The sequence below is a fragment of the Alexandromys fortis genome, unplaced genomic scaffold, assembly GCF_014885135.2.
Source record: "Alexandromys fortis isolate MF-2015 unplaced genomic scaffold, M_Fortis_MF-2015_v1.1 scaffold_65, whole genome shotgun sequence".
In the NCBI taxonomy this organism is placed as follows: Eukaryota; Metazoa; Chordata; class Mammalia; order Rodentia; family Cricetidae; genus Alexandromys; species Alexandromys fortis.
In genome coordinates, this window is record NW_026067986.1 from 6,681,156 (window position 1) to 6,698,853 (window position 17,698).

At 42.2% G+C, this 17,698-nt stretch overlaps 1 protein-coding gene across 1 annotated transcript in view; it reads left to right on the forward strand.

Moving 5' to 3' along the window:
* The window catches only part of Tmeff2 (transmembrane protein with EGF like and two follistatin like domains 2), a 233,771-nt gene that overhangs the window by 174,043 nt on the left and 42,030 nt on the right, over window positions 1-17,698 (forward strand). The window contains exons 6-7 of the mRNA XM_050159397.1: window positions 9,735-9,883; window positions 10,624-10,683. Coding sequence (XP_050015354.1) covers window positions 9,735-9,883; window positions 10,624-10,683 — 209 coding nt within the window. The remainder of the gene's footprint in view (window positions 1-9,734; window positions 9,884-10,623; window positions 10,684-17,698) is intronic.

A 17,698-nucleotide genomic window follows, 5' to 3' on the forward strand; every position in this document is an offset into this window, starting at 1 on the left:
TGTGTGTGTGTGTGTGTGTGTGTGTGTGTGTGTGTGTACCATGTGCATACCTGTAGCCCAAGGAGACCAGAAAAGGGGTCAACTTACCAGGGACTGGAGTTAAAGGTGGCTGTGAGTAGCCACGTGGGGTGTGGGAATCAAACTCAGGAACTCTAGAGGAGCAGCCAGCGGTCTCAGCCTCTTAGCCACCTCTAGAATGCCTAAATATTATTTTTACAGGAACTTGCCTACAACTGACCTCCAAATTCATAAGAAGAAGTTGCAGAATGAGGCAATCATAAAGGAAAACCACTTGATATGAGCACTGATTGTGCAATTAGTTAATTCCAGCATAATTTAATCAGTGCTCGATTACATAAGCGTAAGCGTGGTGACTGTCAGAACATAACAGGTCCAAAACCACGAAGGATCGATTCCATGAGGGTAGATGACGAGGAGACCCCAACGCTATCTGACATTCCTGTCTCGACACTTTATCAGGAGCTATTCATACTGAATCGTTCATTTTGCACAAATATGTGCGACAGCACACCTGTGCACACTTCGCCGCCGCTTACCCCTGCTCCTGCTCATTGCTGAGGAATGAAGCCAAGCTAAATAGGCTTCTTGTAGTTTGGGGTTTGCTTTTATTTAAACGCTGGGGATAGAACCCTTGACCGCACTCGCGCAAAGCAAGCATTTTGCCACCGAACCACACCCCAGCCCTCTTTTACTTTTATTTGAGGCAGGGTCTCCAAAAGTTACTTGGACCCTCACTATAGATCAGACAGGTCTTGAACTCATGATTTTCATACTTCTGTCTCCTGCACCTTAGCTAATAGCTTGCATCACCAGGATTGTGAGTCAGCTCTCAGCAGGCCTAATGACTAAGTTTACGATCTTAAAACAGTGGTATGTCAAAGCCTTTGTTCTTCCAGAGGACCAGGATTTGATTCCCAGAACCTACAGGGCAGCTGACAACTGTCTTTCAATCCAGTTCCAGAAGATTTAATGCCCTCTTCTGGCCCCACAGGCATCGGTCACATACATAGCACACAGACATATGTGCAAAAAATATACAAACAAAATAAAATAAGTCTAAAAAGAAAAAAGCAGTTGTGTCATCAGATGAGACCACATTGTTCTAGAGGAAAATGATTGTGGCTCTTCTTAGAAGTCAAGATAAAGCAATTAAGCAAAGAGGTGGCCAGCACTTGAAACTGTATAATGGATGGACAATATTTTCAAACTAACAACCTTTGCAAACTGTAGAACCGTAATTCATGTCCTGTTTCTTATTTCCCATGAGTGAAGTCTAAGGGCAGAACATGAACATGTGGTTTCCTTGGAGATCTGTGCTGTGCAGAAGTTTAGATGCATGGAGATCTGTGCTGTGCAGAAGTACAGATGCATGGAGATCCATGCTGTGCACGAGTCCAGATGCATGGAGACCCATGCTGTGCAGAAGTCCAGATGCACGTGCTCCTGAGATCTTTTTTACTGGGGCGAAAACATGCCAGAGAGTGGGCTTACCAATACAAACCAGAAATACACTACTGGCTGAAGTGGTTGGGGTAGCCCAGAACTCTGTCTGAACTCTGTCACTCAACATGATATTTAACATGAAGGAGCAAGTGGAGATTTTAGTCTAGCACATTATTAAAATGTAATGCAACTTTTGGTAGTCCAAATTTCTGGGCTATTCACGCATTCTGCCTCTGTGTATATTATGACCATCCAAGCAGAGCAGCCATACTTCTGTGACCACAGTCATCGCTGGTCATGACCCATCCAGGTAGAGCAGCCACACTTCCGGTGACCAAAGTCACCTCTGGTTTTGGAATGTTTTCTGGCTTAATGGGTAAGAGCACGCACACGATGCTAATGAAGCATTTTGCTCCAAGATATTTTTAAAAATGTACATGAGGAAGAGGAATTGTTTACTTTGATTATTTTAAGATGTAAATGCAGCTGCTTAGGAGTGGAAAAATAATAATCTAGAAGAGGGGTGTGACTGTAAACCATGACAACAGACGGAGAGCTAACTTTTGCTCTAGCTCCATCTTACCCGTGGAGGAGGGGTGTGGGAAGGCTTCCTACGACGAGACCCACCTTTGACCCTAAAGCATTCTCATTGATTAAGTGCCAGTTGACACCAGGTTTTGTTTCAGCCTTTTCCCAAGAGTCATGCTGAGTGTAGAATAAATGAATCTTACATAGTTATGATTGTTTTTCTGATGTTACTATTATAGTAGAACTTGGTTTTTTTCTTTGTCACCATGACAAAGACATGGGGGAGGACAAAACCATCTTGTCACACAGGTCAAGATCTTCTCTGTACCTGCCTGTCCCTCTGAGTTTCCAATTTTGATAACAATCTGGGACGGTAAAGAAAGCAGGGAGAATAGACCAGGAAGGACATTGTGGTCATATTTGTTCCTCAATACGGCACTCTGCTGGGCCTTAAGTAGCGACCCTCTCAGCCTATCGATTGTCCCCTTTCTTCTATATAACAAATGCATCACTGCCCGGTTCTCTGTCCTTGTCCTTCTACATCACAGTGCCTTCTTGTTAGTGCCTCTGCCTTGTAATCTATTGTGCTCTGGTAATCATTATCCTTTGGAAGAACAGCTTCGATCACAATGACCTTTTCCTCACCCTGGGCTCGAAAAGCTTTCAGGGCTCACCCTGGTCCAGAAGATGAAGGCCACTCCTTGGGACCGAATGAAGCTCCCTTTTAATCTGTCTAGATTGTTGTCATCGCCTTTCAGTGGAGAGAGTTCACTCCCATCAGACCGATGGACTCGAAGTCTTCCGGCACACGAGGCAGCCACCTTGTACCTGCTTCCCTGAGTCGTTCTGCCCACACCCTTTCCCTATCTAACTGCTACCTCCATCTTCTTAGGCATTTCACTTTCTGCCTCTTCCTCTCGATCCTGAAGGATGAGGATGAGGATGAGGTTAAAACAAGGAGCCAGGCACAGGGAAATGCCCTAGCCCCTTCCAGACAGTTTTCTCTCCTTTCTAGGAGGTTGATCTTGGTTTACTTGGAGAACTGGTTCTGCTGGATGCTCCATGATGTTTTTTTTTTAATCAGACTATTTAATCACCCATCTCTGTGCCTGAGTATCAAACCACAGTATCTGGAGAATGTGTCTGTCGTATGGAGAAAAGGTGTTCAAAGTGTCTCTCTGTGTAGTATACACCAAACAAGACAAAACCCTTTATGATGGGATGAAGAAGAAAGAAAAGGCTGTGTGGAAGCTGTTGCTAAGATTACTCAGTGGGTGACCTCACACTGTCTTGGACTGGAATGACTGAGTCTCTGGCTCCAAATGCTGCTTGGGGAGCCTCTAGCTCACATTGAATCTTATACACATCGGCTTTGGGAGATGCCTGGGTAGCCTTGAAAAGCAGGTGAGGCCAGGTGATGGTGGCACACACCTTTAATCTCAGCACTCGGAAGGCAGAGACAGGTGTATCTTGGTAAGTTTGAGGCCAGCCTGGTCTACAAGAGCTAGATCCAGGACAGGCTCCAAAGCCACAGAGAAACCCTGTCTCGGAAAACAAAAAAACAAAAAAACAAAAAAAAAAAAAAAAAAAGAAAGAAAAGCAGGTGAGGATATCTCATCCAATCAGAACTGCAAGGCTGCCCACCGGAATTGCCCATAGCCTTGTATCTGGCTCCCTGGATCTCATACCAGAACTGTCAGAACGTGTGGGCTGCAGCCCTGTTACCCAGGCCTCTGAACTATTACACCACAGTGATCTACATGCAGGTTTAGAAGTCCTGCTTAGGAAGGCAAAGTCAACGATGGTAACTGTGTGTTGTGAAATTATAATTTCTCAGAACCTTTAGTAAGGAATGTATGTATTATTACTCTATTTAATCTCTACAGTGCTGCATTCACTCAGTTGTCCCAGGTGCTTGAAGAAGTTAAGTGACTTGTTTAGTCCCAAGCTGCTAACAGATAATCAAGCCTACGGACGAGGCAGGCCTGATGCCAAATCCCAAGCTTTCATCACAGACTCTACCAAACTTCATTACATTGAGCAGACTATGTGTGGCCATCTATCTCTTTCTGGGCAATAATTCCTTATATTGAACATGAGATTCTGTTTGGGAAAGTTCTGGCAGCTCCTCTAGCTCCTCTGAGAGGGATTCTTCAGCTCAGTGTCCAGACTATTTTCCTGGTCTCATTAGTGAGTCACAATATACTAAGAACTTCCCTGTGGGATCTCAACTTCTTGATCTCCATACAAAATTATGTAAATAAGCCTTTTCATTATTGTATACATACATAAATATATGTATGTACGTGTGTATGTGTGTGTGTGTGTGTGTGTGTGTGTGTTTTGGAGAGTTGGCTCAGCACTTAAGAGCACTGGCTGCTCTTTTAGAGATCCCAGTTTCAGTTCCCAGCACCCACATGGCAGCTCGCAACTGTCAATCTAGTCTCAGGGGAGTCAACACCCTTTTCTCTCGTCTCAGTACATGTGAAGCACGCATGTAGTGCGCAGACATACATTCAAGGAAAAATACCCACGTACATAAAACAGATCAGAGAGCCACATCACAGCACCAGGCTGAGCTATGGGAGTCTGGATGAAGAGAGGGAGGAAGGCTTATATGAGCAAGGAGTGTCAAAGTCATGGCGGGCAACCCACAGAGACAGTTGACTCTAACTTGTGAGAGCTCGCAGACTCTAGAACGACAGCTGGGGACCCTACACGGGACAGAATCAGGCCCTCTGTCTGTGGGCCACAATTTTGTAGCCTGGTCTGTTTGTGGGACCCCTGGCTGTGGGACCTATCCCTAGTGAAAGAGCTGACTTTTTGAAACTCCATTCTGTGTGGTGGGATGCCTTGCTCAGCCTTGAGGCGGGGGAGGCTGGTCCTGCTTCAGCTGAATCTGCCTAGCTTCACTGACTCCCTGTGGTTGGCCTTACACTTTCTGAGAAATAGATGGGGGTAGGTTGATGGGAGGTGCAGGATGGGGAGGAGGGGAGGGAGAGGGAACTGTGGTTGGAATGTAAAATATACCTTACCACTTTTTGAAATTCTAGTGCATCCTGGGTAATGATTATGGACATGGATGTTGGGGTTGCCATGACCACAAGAGGAAAGCATCACATAAGTGGCACTGTGGCAGGCCTACCGGGTTTGATCTCGATTGACATTTTTCCTGCCCTTAATTTAGATGGTTTACCCTTCTAGAACATTTTCACATTTCTTTCCTCGTTTTCCTCCCTCCGCCATTCAGAATCCATTCCTACACGGAAGTTTCTTCACAGATAAAATACTTACAATCAAGTTCCATCAAAAGGAAACGTGAGAGTTAATGAGTAAATGGGTTTAAAGGAGCACAGGAGTCTCCAACGAGAGGTACATGCTGTTTTACTGTTATTAACGTAATGCGCCCATCCATTACAGCGAGCACAGACAGAGGCGCTGGCCTCTTTTACAGGCCAGGCCTGAGAGCGTCTGTTTCATAACCCTGGAGACAGAGTGGCTTGGGGGAAGCAAACCACAAGGCCCCACTACCCGCTATACGACTGGGTCCTTTAAAAGTGGACTGGGAACGTTAGATGGTCACGGAGCCAAGGACCTTGAGAAAGCAATGTGTCAGCCATGTTTAATAGATGAAACCGAATCGAGTGAAATTAGAAGGCAGCCACAAACCAGGCGCATGAATAAGTAATCTGTGCCTTGGCAGGGTTTACTTCCTCACACTTAGGCAGATGACAGGCGTTCCTAAAGACACGGGAACGACCGACCATTTAACTCACTGCGGATCATCCTTACGATGGTCATTTTCGTAAGGCAGCGGACTAAATTAATGTTGAACCTCCCAAATATTCATGAGTCGATGGTAAATGTACGCCAGTCATTTTAGGTACCACCTTTCATTTCTTCTGCTTGGGGCTTGGAGCATCGCGTGGACTTTTACAGTTGCCTCTTCCCTGTGATTCAGGGAGCGAGGTTTTCCGTCCCTGTTCATTGTTTGAGGAGGGTAGTTGTACTGAAAGACCCCCTGAAATGATTGTTTTCCAGTAAAGGCTGATCCCCTTTCTTTGTAGCTTGGATGAAGAGAGATCTCTGTAATCGCAGTGTAAAAATGTCAAGAGACTGAGATATATTGAGGGGAAACAAAGGGGAAGGAAAGGAAAGAAGAGATGAGAAAACAAAACAAAAAACAAAAAGCCCTTAAAGGCAGGCAGGCAGGACTCAGCCTTACAAATCCCTGGCTTGCGTACAGTGCTCCTGACATGCTGTAATTAGCTAGTTACTCCTCTCAGAATGAATAATAGCGCAATTGTTTGCTAAAAGCAGCGAAGAGGGAGAGTCTCTGTTCTTTTAAAAATGAGCGTCTTCCATTTCTGTATAAGAGTGTAAAAAACGGGATTTATTTGCATAAGCTGCTAAAGCCAGGGACCTGCGACTTCACTGTTAGCCTGTACAATTCCCACCTTACCAGAGCCTTATCTGCTTTCCAGGTTTGGAGCTAGCAATAAACCGCCAAACTGCTACCTACCCTGGTCACATTCTCTCGATACCCAAATACCAAGCTATCCCCAAATAGCACAAAATATTAGCAGCGTTAGGCTGGTTAAAGCCCCTCCTGTCTCAAGTGGACACTTATGCTTCTGAGACCCTGAAGACTCGTACTCTCTTGTCTTTGTTCGTGGAAAGACAAATGAGGGTGGGATCCTGAGTTCTTCTGGACCCTTCTCGGTGGCTTCGCGTGGGTCCCACAGCACGGTTCGGTCCAGCTTCATTAGGTTATCACTAGTTATCCTTTCCAAGTTCTGGACAATAAAAACTCTCAAAACCAAGGTATTGGGGACAGAACAGCAAAGACCAGGTCCCGGGACGGTTTTGCTATGCCTAGCGGTAAAAACCAAGAGCACTGTGACCATGTGACCCTAGAAGCAGGAATCTTGAGCTAGGAAAATGGAGGAAGAAGGAACAATTTCTTCACATTGGAATTGTATTATTTATCGATGAAAAAGCGGGATGACCTCAAGTTGGATCAGCTAGAATAACGGACAGTCCATTAAATGTAAGAACATGGTGCTTAGGGGTTACTTACATGAATTGCTAGCAGGTTCTTCTAAGCTGGTTGCAGTGGTATGTTACACACGGCAAGCTGGGTCTGTACGAACTCACCACCATTCCCACATTCCTGTACTGGTCACCCTCGCTGCTCTCATTTCCTCTCCGGTTTCCAGCCCTTTTAATTTAGCACGTCTCTGGATTTTTCTCATCAGTGTTAGCGTCCAAACACGATGACCGTATTCTTGAACTCCTTCCAGGTCCATCTACCCATTCCCTCTATAACTCATTCATTCAATAGCTTTTTTTTTTTTTTAAGATTTGTTCTAACACACTGTGCTGCGTACCGGAAATTCAAGGCTAAATAGGATACCTTGATCCTGAAAAGGTTAAAGAAGAGTAAAAATACAAAATAAAACTACAGAATGACAGCGAGCCCCCAGATGAGCCTCCTGAAATCAGGTTCATTCTTGTTAAGACCCAAAGCCATACTACGCTGTGAATATTAGTTTGCAAGATTCTCCTCTAAAATTTTTGAAGAAGAAACTCGGGAAAGACGCTAAAGCACTCCAACTTTTACAGAGACAGAGACAGAGACAGAGACAGAGACAGAGAGAGAGAGAGAGAGAGAGAGAGAGAGAGAGAGAGAGAGAGAGATTGATTCCAGTGACCTCTATGTTTTTACAGGGTTATGTGACTATATTAATGCTTATGTTTAGATTTAGCCAAATTTATTCACAGCGTTTTAAATTTATGACATGCTGAATAACCGGTGCTTTAAGTTGTAAGATTAATTCAACGCGCATTAGATTTGTTATTTATTCTGACACCTAGCATTGGCTCCCAATGTCTCAAAAGCATCCATCAACAATCGGTGCCAATATCCCAAAGAGTTTGGATCTTGCTTGGTCAGACAAAGATTAAAAGTCAATATAAACTCAACACATTGTGATAAGTAGCCCAGGGGTAGACGCAGCATTGTGCTGTAAACCCGGCGCATGCAAAGCCTCTCTTCTATCAGTAGTGACATGAATGCGCATCTGTCTTCGTTCCCCTTGAACTTCAATTTGCAGAATGGTGCAGCCTCTGGCGTCAGGCTGCCCAGATGGAAAAATCATATCCTTCTGCTTATGATAGACGTGGCTTCCTCAAGACTCAATTTTCTTACCTATTCGATGGAGATAGTAACAGTGGCTACCTTTCTTTGAAAGCATAAAGGACTTACCTCATTCATTACATTTGTTTACCAACATGTAGTTATTGAAAGCCGATATGCCTAAAATACTTAGCAAAAAATGAAGATAATTCGGTCATTATAAAAGAAGAACGTACTAGAAATTCAGAGAAAGGCCTTAGTACCCTGCCTGTTGTGGTCATTACTGAAATTCGCAGAGTTAAATATACAACATACAGTAAGCAATGATTATAGAATCAGAGTTCACTAATCTAATGGAAACATTGAAAGAGCTGATGCTCAGAATCCTCTCAGTTTTCTTTCTCCTCGTACTCCACAGGCCCCGGGCCACTCTAACATGTCTCGGTGGCAGCTCCCACAAAACCAGTAAGTGACTGGGAAAACAGTTCATTGGGTAAAGTTCTTTCCTGCCATGCAATCAAGCCCTTGATTCCATTATCGACGCCACGTAAAATAGGATACGATGGTACAAGCCTCTAATTTCACACTTGAAAAGAAGAGACAGGAGAATCAGAAATTTGGGGACATGGCTATACAGTGATATCCAGGCCAGCCTGCACTTCCCAAGACCCTGTCTCTAAGAAGGAGGGAGAGGGAGCGAGAGAGAGAATCACTGTGTAGGCATTGGGTCCTCCACCAGAGCAGCAAGCACTCTTAACCAAACTGCAATATCCCCCTCCCAAAACAAAGTAGATCATATAACAGAATTAAGAGAACAGCGAAAATGATTTTATAAAGTTTGTTTTACAATATTTGATTGCAGTTTAGGCGACCTAAATTTTCTTTAATTCACCAGATGTTTCTTTAGCCTCTAAGGGGAAAAAAATATGTGAAAGCCATGAGCGGCGACCAATTTGAAAGTGTCACTTTATTATGTAAAATAAGAGCTAAAAATAGAAGTTGTATACCTTGGAAAAGGATCTTGGGATGTGTTGAGTGAAACCTGAGAAACCCATGCAATTCCGTGTAAATACTGTTTATAGGGTGTGGGCTTTCTGAGAGGCTATCTACACCTGCCTCTTCAATCTCAAAGGGTGTTTGTGGCTCTCTCAAAGGGTTGAGGGCCACTAAAGATTCTCATTTGCAACATTTCATGCCTATTCTCCTTTAGATTGATGGCATTCCACATAATGTGCTTGACTTTCTGTTTTACTGGCCCTCGGGACATTTTTTTTCCCCCACTCCCGCCATTTAGCCAGTCCATGAAGAAGTACAGCAATGTGTTCCTGCAACTTCCAAAGCAGTTCTGCTGCAGTATCCTATCTAAATTCATTAAACAACCTGGCGAGATTTATACACGTTTATTTTCGATTCACTGCTAGGTCCTCTGGATTCTTTGTTGTTATTAGTTCGGTGTTAACATTTTCATCCCAGAAACCTGCCAGAACTTCTCTGCAAGAGGACAATTTGATTCTGGGGCATTTTGTCCAGCTAGCGTTTCTCTCATCTGTATCATGGTAATGCCACTATTGACTTCCTACATCTCATTTCTCTCTTCCTTTAGGTGTGTATGCAACATTGACTGTTCTCAAACCAACTTCAACCCCCTCTGTGCTTCTGACGGGAAGTCTTATGATAACGCGTGTCAAATCAAAGAAGCATCATGTCAGAAACAGGAGAAAATTGAAGTCATGTCTCTGGGTCGATGTCAAGGTACTGTTCGGAGCAAAATTTCATCTCAAAGAATGTTTTTAGTCTCTGTGTAGAAATGAAAAAAGTGAAGATAGCTCCTTATTAGGGAGCTATTTCCTAGCCAAAAGACAGTTCTGATTCACGATGGATCGCGTAGTCAGCTGTAGAATTTGTGTTGATCATAGGTGTTTGAGGGCCCATAAGCAAAAGTGCATGCCTTTTTCAGTATAATGGGACAGTACTGTCACAAGGCCATGAACAGGAGTCAGTATTCAGAAGATCACAGACATTCTCCTGGCAAAAGCTAAAGAGAAAGTCTGGTCAAGAATTTAAGAATTGATTAGGAACATTGGAGTTAAATCGAATCACTCCTTTCATAGATTGATTCAGTAGAAATATATTAAGTACCTCCTTAAAAGCCGAATATAGTCGCATTTTCTGTTTTGTGATTCAGAGGAAATGGCTTAGGGAGCTTGGACTTATTTTTCATTTATTGAATGTATCTATCTCAGTTACAGTCTGTCCCAAACTCCAGAAAGCCGACTCTGTTGTGTTATTCTCACAAACACATGTGTGCATTGAGAGTCTGCCTCCATACAAGAGTGCTCTAGAACATAACTGAGGTTCCATTATTGCTGGTGGCGGTGAGGGAACCAACAGAGCCTCACCCGCGACGAAGAGGTGAAGATACTGTTGGAAACGTGAATTTGATAGATCCGTGGGCAATGGTTAACCGGCTCTTGTTGTTAATTTCTTAATAGATAACACAACTGCAACCACTAAATCTGAAGATGGGCATTATGCGAGAACGGATTATGCAGGTTCGTAAACTTTCCTCCTAGTAAAATGTGAGCCTTTGTGTGATGGTCTTCCACTGCCTGCCTTTTGTCCTAACCTGAGCGCCATATCCCCTATCGTCTTTGTGCAGGCTTTAAACGGGCAGGAAGACTCTTCATTGACGCAAATAAGACGCACTTTTCTCTTGCCAGAGTTAAGGCAACTGTCAAAGATGTCAGTGAGATAGAGTTGAGTTGTTTTGACAGTGCAAATGGTACAAATGACAAAACATTGATCAAATTAATGGGCATCCCTGGAAATTAATGCGAGCTTTGGCAGTATATTGTAATAGAGGCAAAGACTCTTGTTTGAATTCTCTTAAAAGTCAACAGTCGAAAGCTTGCCGGTCTCTGAGAGGAAAGACACCTACAAGCCCTGACACAAGTCACTTCTGTCTGCACGCAGAACTAAAATGGATGCATATTTTTTTTAAGTAACTAGCACGTTTCATTTATTTAGATTCCAGAATGCAAAGTTATGATCAACTTTATGTGAAAACATAAATCTCATTCAGTAACTATGGAATTTATTTTGAGTAATAACAATGCTACCTAATTTACTTCTCCTACAGTGAGAAATGGCTATTGGAGATATATGATTGGCATTTTAGCAGATGCCTGTAATTTATGGGAATTTAAGGTAAAATAATGAGAATAAAAGTTTTGAGCTTGGTAAAAGTATTCAAGAAATACTTACTTACTTGTTTGTTTGTTTGTTTGTTTATGCTGTTTTGAGGCAGAATCTCTATGTGGTTCTTGCTGTTCTGGAACTCACAGAGAACTGCCTGCTTCTGCCTCTCGAGTGCTGGGATTAAAGGTGTGCACCACCGTGCCCAGCTTCAAGGGATTTTTATACAGAAGTTTTTGTTTAGCTACTGAACATTTGTAATCAATGTTATAACTAAGATTCAGACTAAAACTATTGCTTCTTGTCCTTCAAAATATGCACCAGTGTTCATCCTTCTATTTTTATTTTTCCATTTCATTTCGTGATAGTTAGTATTATAACATAAATAAATACCTGGTGATAGTTTAATTTTTTGCCCATATCAGAATGTAAGCATAAGAGTTTTTTAACTTTTGCATATTTTACCTTAATGTTTTCAAAACCTATAGAAGGCTTGAGACGATCAGTTATGCAATGGATACACATTGGTTCTATTATATATGTACATCATAACCATCCCCAAAGCACCACTAGAGATATTAATAGATTCTCCTTGCAAAGAAAATACTAGTATTCAGTATGTTTAGGGAGCGTTATGATAAACAATTGACCTTCTCCCGGCACTCTTCTCTGCTCTTGCTTCCGTTATACAATCTTTATAAATATACATGTTTTATGTAAAATCATCTCTCAGAGAATAGGTTCTGGGATTCGTTCCAGCCCTTTACAAATATCAAAACCTGAGGATACTGTAGTCTCTTATATAAAGTGAAGGGAAGCTTACATATTACCTATGCACATCTTTCCTATGTCTTAAAATAATCTCTAGATAATTTATAATACTTAATACAATGTAAAGTCTATGAAAACAAATGATGTTTCTTTTTAAATTCTCTGTACATATTCTAGAAGACACAACTAACTTACATATGTTTTTGGTCCACAGTTAGTTGAATCTGTGAATGTAGAGTTCGTGGATGTGAAGGGCCATTTTATTTTACTTTTTAGTAGTAATTTCTAATGTGTGAAATCTCACAGAAAAGCAGGTAATATGATACCACGAATCCTTGTGTAATTGCCTTTACCCACTTGTAACATCAAGTCATGAGTACATCCCAGTTCTCATTCCCTCCTTCCGTAAAAGGTGGAAGAAAATGTCAAAAAATCACAACTTAATTCATAATGTATCACACATGTAAAAATCTCTTTTTAAAAAAAAATTCACAGTACTACAGTCATCTTTTTAAATACGTATGATCTCTTATAGTGTACAGCATTCATCAAAATTCTTGAAAAATAGCACATTTTGTAAAACATTTATCAGGACAAGTATTCCCAAAAGTACACCGTCCAGATATGCTGATCCATAGATACGTATTAAAAGTAATAAAATATGATAGTGAAAATCAGTATCTAAGAGTATATAAGCTCTAAGATTTTAATAGATCCAAAAATGAATATTATACGTATTGAAAACAGCTATCTTATGATATTATCAGCGACTTGCCCTTGTAATAACTTTATACCACCTGGGAAAACTCGTTCATTTGAAAAAAACTCTTCAAAAATGATGTCTCTTATGACTGTCTTCTTCCGTGAATCGTCCACCATTGGACGGATGAGAAATCAAGTCTTTCTCTGAGGATTCTCATCCTCAGCAAGGGACCCTTGAGGTTTGCCGGTATCCTGCGCAATGTCTATGACTGTCCACGTCTGTACCAGCAAATACCAGCATAGAGCTTGCCAGCCTCGCCATCTCTTAGGTTGCACATAACAATTCAACTTCAAGGAAGGGCAGAGGGTTGGATTTCTACCCCAAATATACACATATTTGACTTCAGTGAGCCTACGATGTTACCACTATCTTAGTTCAGTTTTGTTTTTTTTTTTCATTTTCAATAATATATTTTATCCTTTCTCTGCTTTGGAAGTGTTCGTGCATTTAAACACTATGTTTTGAACCTGCCATCCACCATTACCTGCCCTCCCCCAACCTCTCCCAGTAACCTCTGCCCCATCATCCTCCCAAGATCACATCCTCCATTTGTTCTTCTTCTTAATAACCCTTGAGTCCAGCTGTTGATGGTGGTTGAGGAAGGAAAAGGAGCTCTCCTTGGGGATAAGACCTGGGTTTCCCATGCCCCAACAGTGGCCCCACACCTCAGTACATGTGGGTTGCACAAATTGTTTCCATCTTAATGTCATCTCTTCAATGGACACGGGAAGGAAAGAGAACATTTCCAAGCGGAAATGATCAGGTCAGACAGCGTGCTCCAGATTTTTCTAGTTTGACAACAGATCAACCTACAAAATCTCAAAGAAAATCTCGTGCGATAAAACGTGTAATGTTTGAGGGCCAGCGAAGGGTCTGATCGGGCAAAGGCCTTTGCTGCCTAGTCTAATGAGTGTGATCACCAGGACCCGTCAAGGGGAGGAGTGAACATAATCCTGCACATTCCCCTCTAACTCCAAACTGCACACACATATGCGGATGCAGAAATACAGATGTGCACACAAAATAAAGAAAAATGCAAACATGTTAAAGGTTATATGATTCAACATATATGCTTTTTCAAATCCAAATAAAAGATAGCAACACAAATGTTAATGGTAGCTGGTAATCCATAGTGAACTGCAAACCTAATACTGTAAACCCTTCTAGAACGTACTTCAGCTACATGTGATATTCATGCATGGTCTTCTTGAGATATAGTGCATTCGAAATCATTTCAATGAATGTGTTTCTCAACTTTCCCAAACTTCCGGTAGGATTTTTGTTTTCCCATGTTTTGGCACACAGAGTTTGGAAACCGTGAAAGAGTCCAGTGGAGAATCAATGTGTTATTGTCCTGGTGATTTCTATTCCACATGTTCTAAACTCTCCAGAGAGGGAAAACAGGAACTGAATGACTCGCATGCCTAGAAGTCTGCTCTCTGCTCCCAATTCATTTGATGTCACAGCAACTTCCCTTGTTAAACAAATGTCCACGGGCTCTCCCACCAGAAGGAAGCAGCAATTGTCATCCACTCATTTTTCCAGATGTGACATTAGTGCTGTACCCCTCTCATTCTGAGCCCAATTTAAGAGCTGTTAATGCTCTTCTGTTAACTACAGAAGTGGCTATTTTCTTACAAGACAGCCTAATGCTCAAAATAAATTTGTTAAACCTCCTCTATAATAGCATCCAAAAGAAAGACTTCTGCCAAGACCAACGGAAACTGAATCACCATTTTGGATTTAAAACAAACAAAAAAAAGAATGAAAAGAATATTATCTAAAGCTAAGCTAGCATGTGCAGGAGGCTAGAACGTGTCTACTGTGCACAGAGACGTGAATCCATGCTCCTCAGAGGCACAAAAGTGTAGTTAGCACCAGAAAGCTGGCCACAGTTCCAGTGTATTCCAGGCAGAATCTCTCTCTGTTTGGGTTGTCTGCGGTCACCTTCCTTTCTTCTCTCTTGAATGAGACCACATGCATTGCTGAGTCTTTAATCTAAGGCTTTGTATCTCTGTCTTCCAGGCCAAGTAGCAAGTCCCTGCCCTAGATATCATTCTTACCTAGATATGATACATAGATAGATGGATAGATGGATAGATAGATAGATAGATGATTGATAGATAGATAGATAGATAGATAGATACCTAGATAGATAGACAGATGGATAGATAGATAGATAGATAGATAGATAGATAGATAGACAGATACCTAGATAGATAGATACCTAGATATCATATCATTCTTCCCCATCACGTCTTAAGCTTAGATTCAGGTCTGACTTTTTTCTGCAGAGGCAGAGACACACATTTTCTATATCACAAGCCTAGGGCTTTCTGGCCTTCCCAGATGCTGATATTAAACTTCCCTGGTGAACTTTTAAGACGGCGCAATGCGTGTATGCGTGTATGGGTATATTTATCCTCACCGAGTTGTGCTCTGAAAGGGAAGTGAATTTTGAAAACTGTGCTCCTCCATGTCTGATGTATATCAATATCTGTGTCTCCTCATGGATTCCTCTCCTGCCAAGAGTCTGGGAAAGCATCAGAAAACATGGCTCCGCATTTTTCCCAGTGTGCTTAATTTTATAGCTTGTTAGATCTTCAAAGAGACATAAATTTCAACTACTTTACTTTTTATAATCGAGAAAATAGAACGTATTTTCTTTTACGGCATCCTATGCCAGTTTCCAGAAAGGATTTGCAGTGTTTTCATAATTAAACTACAGTCAATGAGAGTGTTTAAACAGAGATTGAAAACATAAAGAACAGAACTGTTAGGGAAAAGAAATATACTCAAAGCATGGCTACTATAGTTACAACACTTGGCCCTGAGCTTCCTTGTAACCTGTACGAGAAAGGAATTATGATTGGGACTGTTTATTCCGGAAATGGTCCCGAAGTCCCTCTCTGTAGCAACGCTGTCCAAGGCTCCACAAAGGTAATCCTTCTGTCTCAATTCTGATAAGGGAACCTGGGTCTTCATTGTCTGATAAAAATGGATGGAAAATAATTCCAGAGGCCAAAGAGAAACTGTACTTGGCCAAATTATATAGGAAGTATTTAGCACAGGCCTTTTTAGAAACGATGACTAGAAAATAGAAACGTATAGAATCCTCAACGGCGATATTTATAAAATATCCCAAGAGGCTTTCTGCATGGCTGAGGGTTTTTAAATGATGTTTAAAAAAAATTCTAGGGCACTGTCTTAGTTAAGGTCCCTATTGCTGTGGAGAGACACCATGACCATGGCAACTCTTATAAAGAAAACCATCTTGAGCTGGCAGCTTACATTTGGAGGGTTAGGTCCATTACCGCCATGGTGGGGAGTATGGCGGTATGCAGGCAAACCTGATACCAGAGAAGGAGCTGCTATATGTTGAGAATCAGGCCACAGGAAGTAGACTGAGATACCGGGAGGTATCTTGAGCATATGCAAAACCTCAAAGTCCACCTCCACAATGACAACTGCCTTCCACAAGGCCACGCCTACTCCAACAAAACTACTCCTCTGAATAGTGCCACTCCCTCTGGGGGGCCATTTTCTTTTAAACCGCCACAGGCACCAAAAGCTATGTCTATCTCAGTCAGATGTGTCTGAGGCTGACCAAAGCAATGAGGTCCACTTATGTAGATTTCCAAATCAGGAAGGGTGAATATCACAAGAAAATTATGTGAGGGGGGGGACTATAAGGAAACATGTCAGGCTTATTTGTTGTGTGTGCAGTATACACAATACTTCTATAAAAGAGAAGACAGAACCCATGCAGATAAAGAACATTTTCAGTGACAGCATACACATAGTATACAGAGGTCCTTGGTTTTAATGTTGGTCAATGAGGGGGGAAAAAGTACTACACTCCCTGTACCTTCAGAAGAACCAAGACCTCCCTCCCTCTGGGACTAGCACCATGGAGGGTTTACCTATCTTCCCTGAGTATTGCTTTGGGGCAGTTCACCATCTCTTGTTTTGGGGGAGTCCTGAGTTTTAGAAACACTCACTTGAAATGTACTTCTCCTTAAACAATAATTGAGATATTACACACACGCCTGAAATGTGGAAAAAAGAATCCAGACTTACAAACCAGATCCACTCCATCCTATTAATACCCTATCAACCCGTTTTCCACACAAAGGAGAAACTGACATCCTGAAAGAGTATCAACATAGCCTAAGCGAACTGTCAAAATAACTGGTCTCTGTGGAGGCCGTGGCAGTTTACAAAGCCCTTCCCCACAAACCGCCTCCCTCTGCCTTCACGGCAGAACTGTGAGGAGACATTGGAGGCTTCTGACAGGCGAGAAATGAAAGTTCAGAGAGAAAAAGTGCGAAGATTGCGTGGCAGAGCTGAGGTTCAAGACAGCACTGCTAATTGCGGAAGTCAGCAAGCGTGAACAGTGAGGGATCCCCGAAAAGTTTAACTGTCTAATGATCGGGTGCTTTAGAGCGGACACCACACCCTGAACTTAACCTTTTGTGGGTTTCAGATTCAAAGCTGTCTTGGCCTGGTGTCTCCGCTGCTGGGAAAAACTCTGACTGCTCCAAAATCTGGCTTATCCTCCTCTAAATGCTATTTTGTTTGATTTTGTAAACTGCTCTGGAAGCCGAGGTGATAACTCAGTCAGTAGAGTGTTCACTTTGGCAAGTAGGGGGACCTGCATTTGAGCCTCAGAAACCATGTAAACCAAAGGAGATGTGTAGAAATAATCCCAGTTCTGGGTGAGTATAAACAGAAGGATCCCTGGGGCTCACTAACCAACCAATCAGCCTAGCATCCTTGGTGAGCCTAGAGAGAGACCCTCTCCAAAAAGTATCCCAAAGTGGGCAGCATCTGAGATC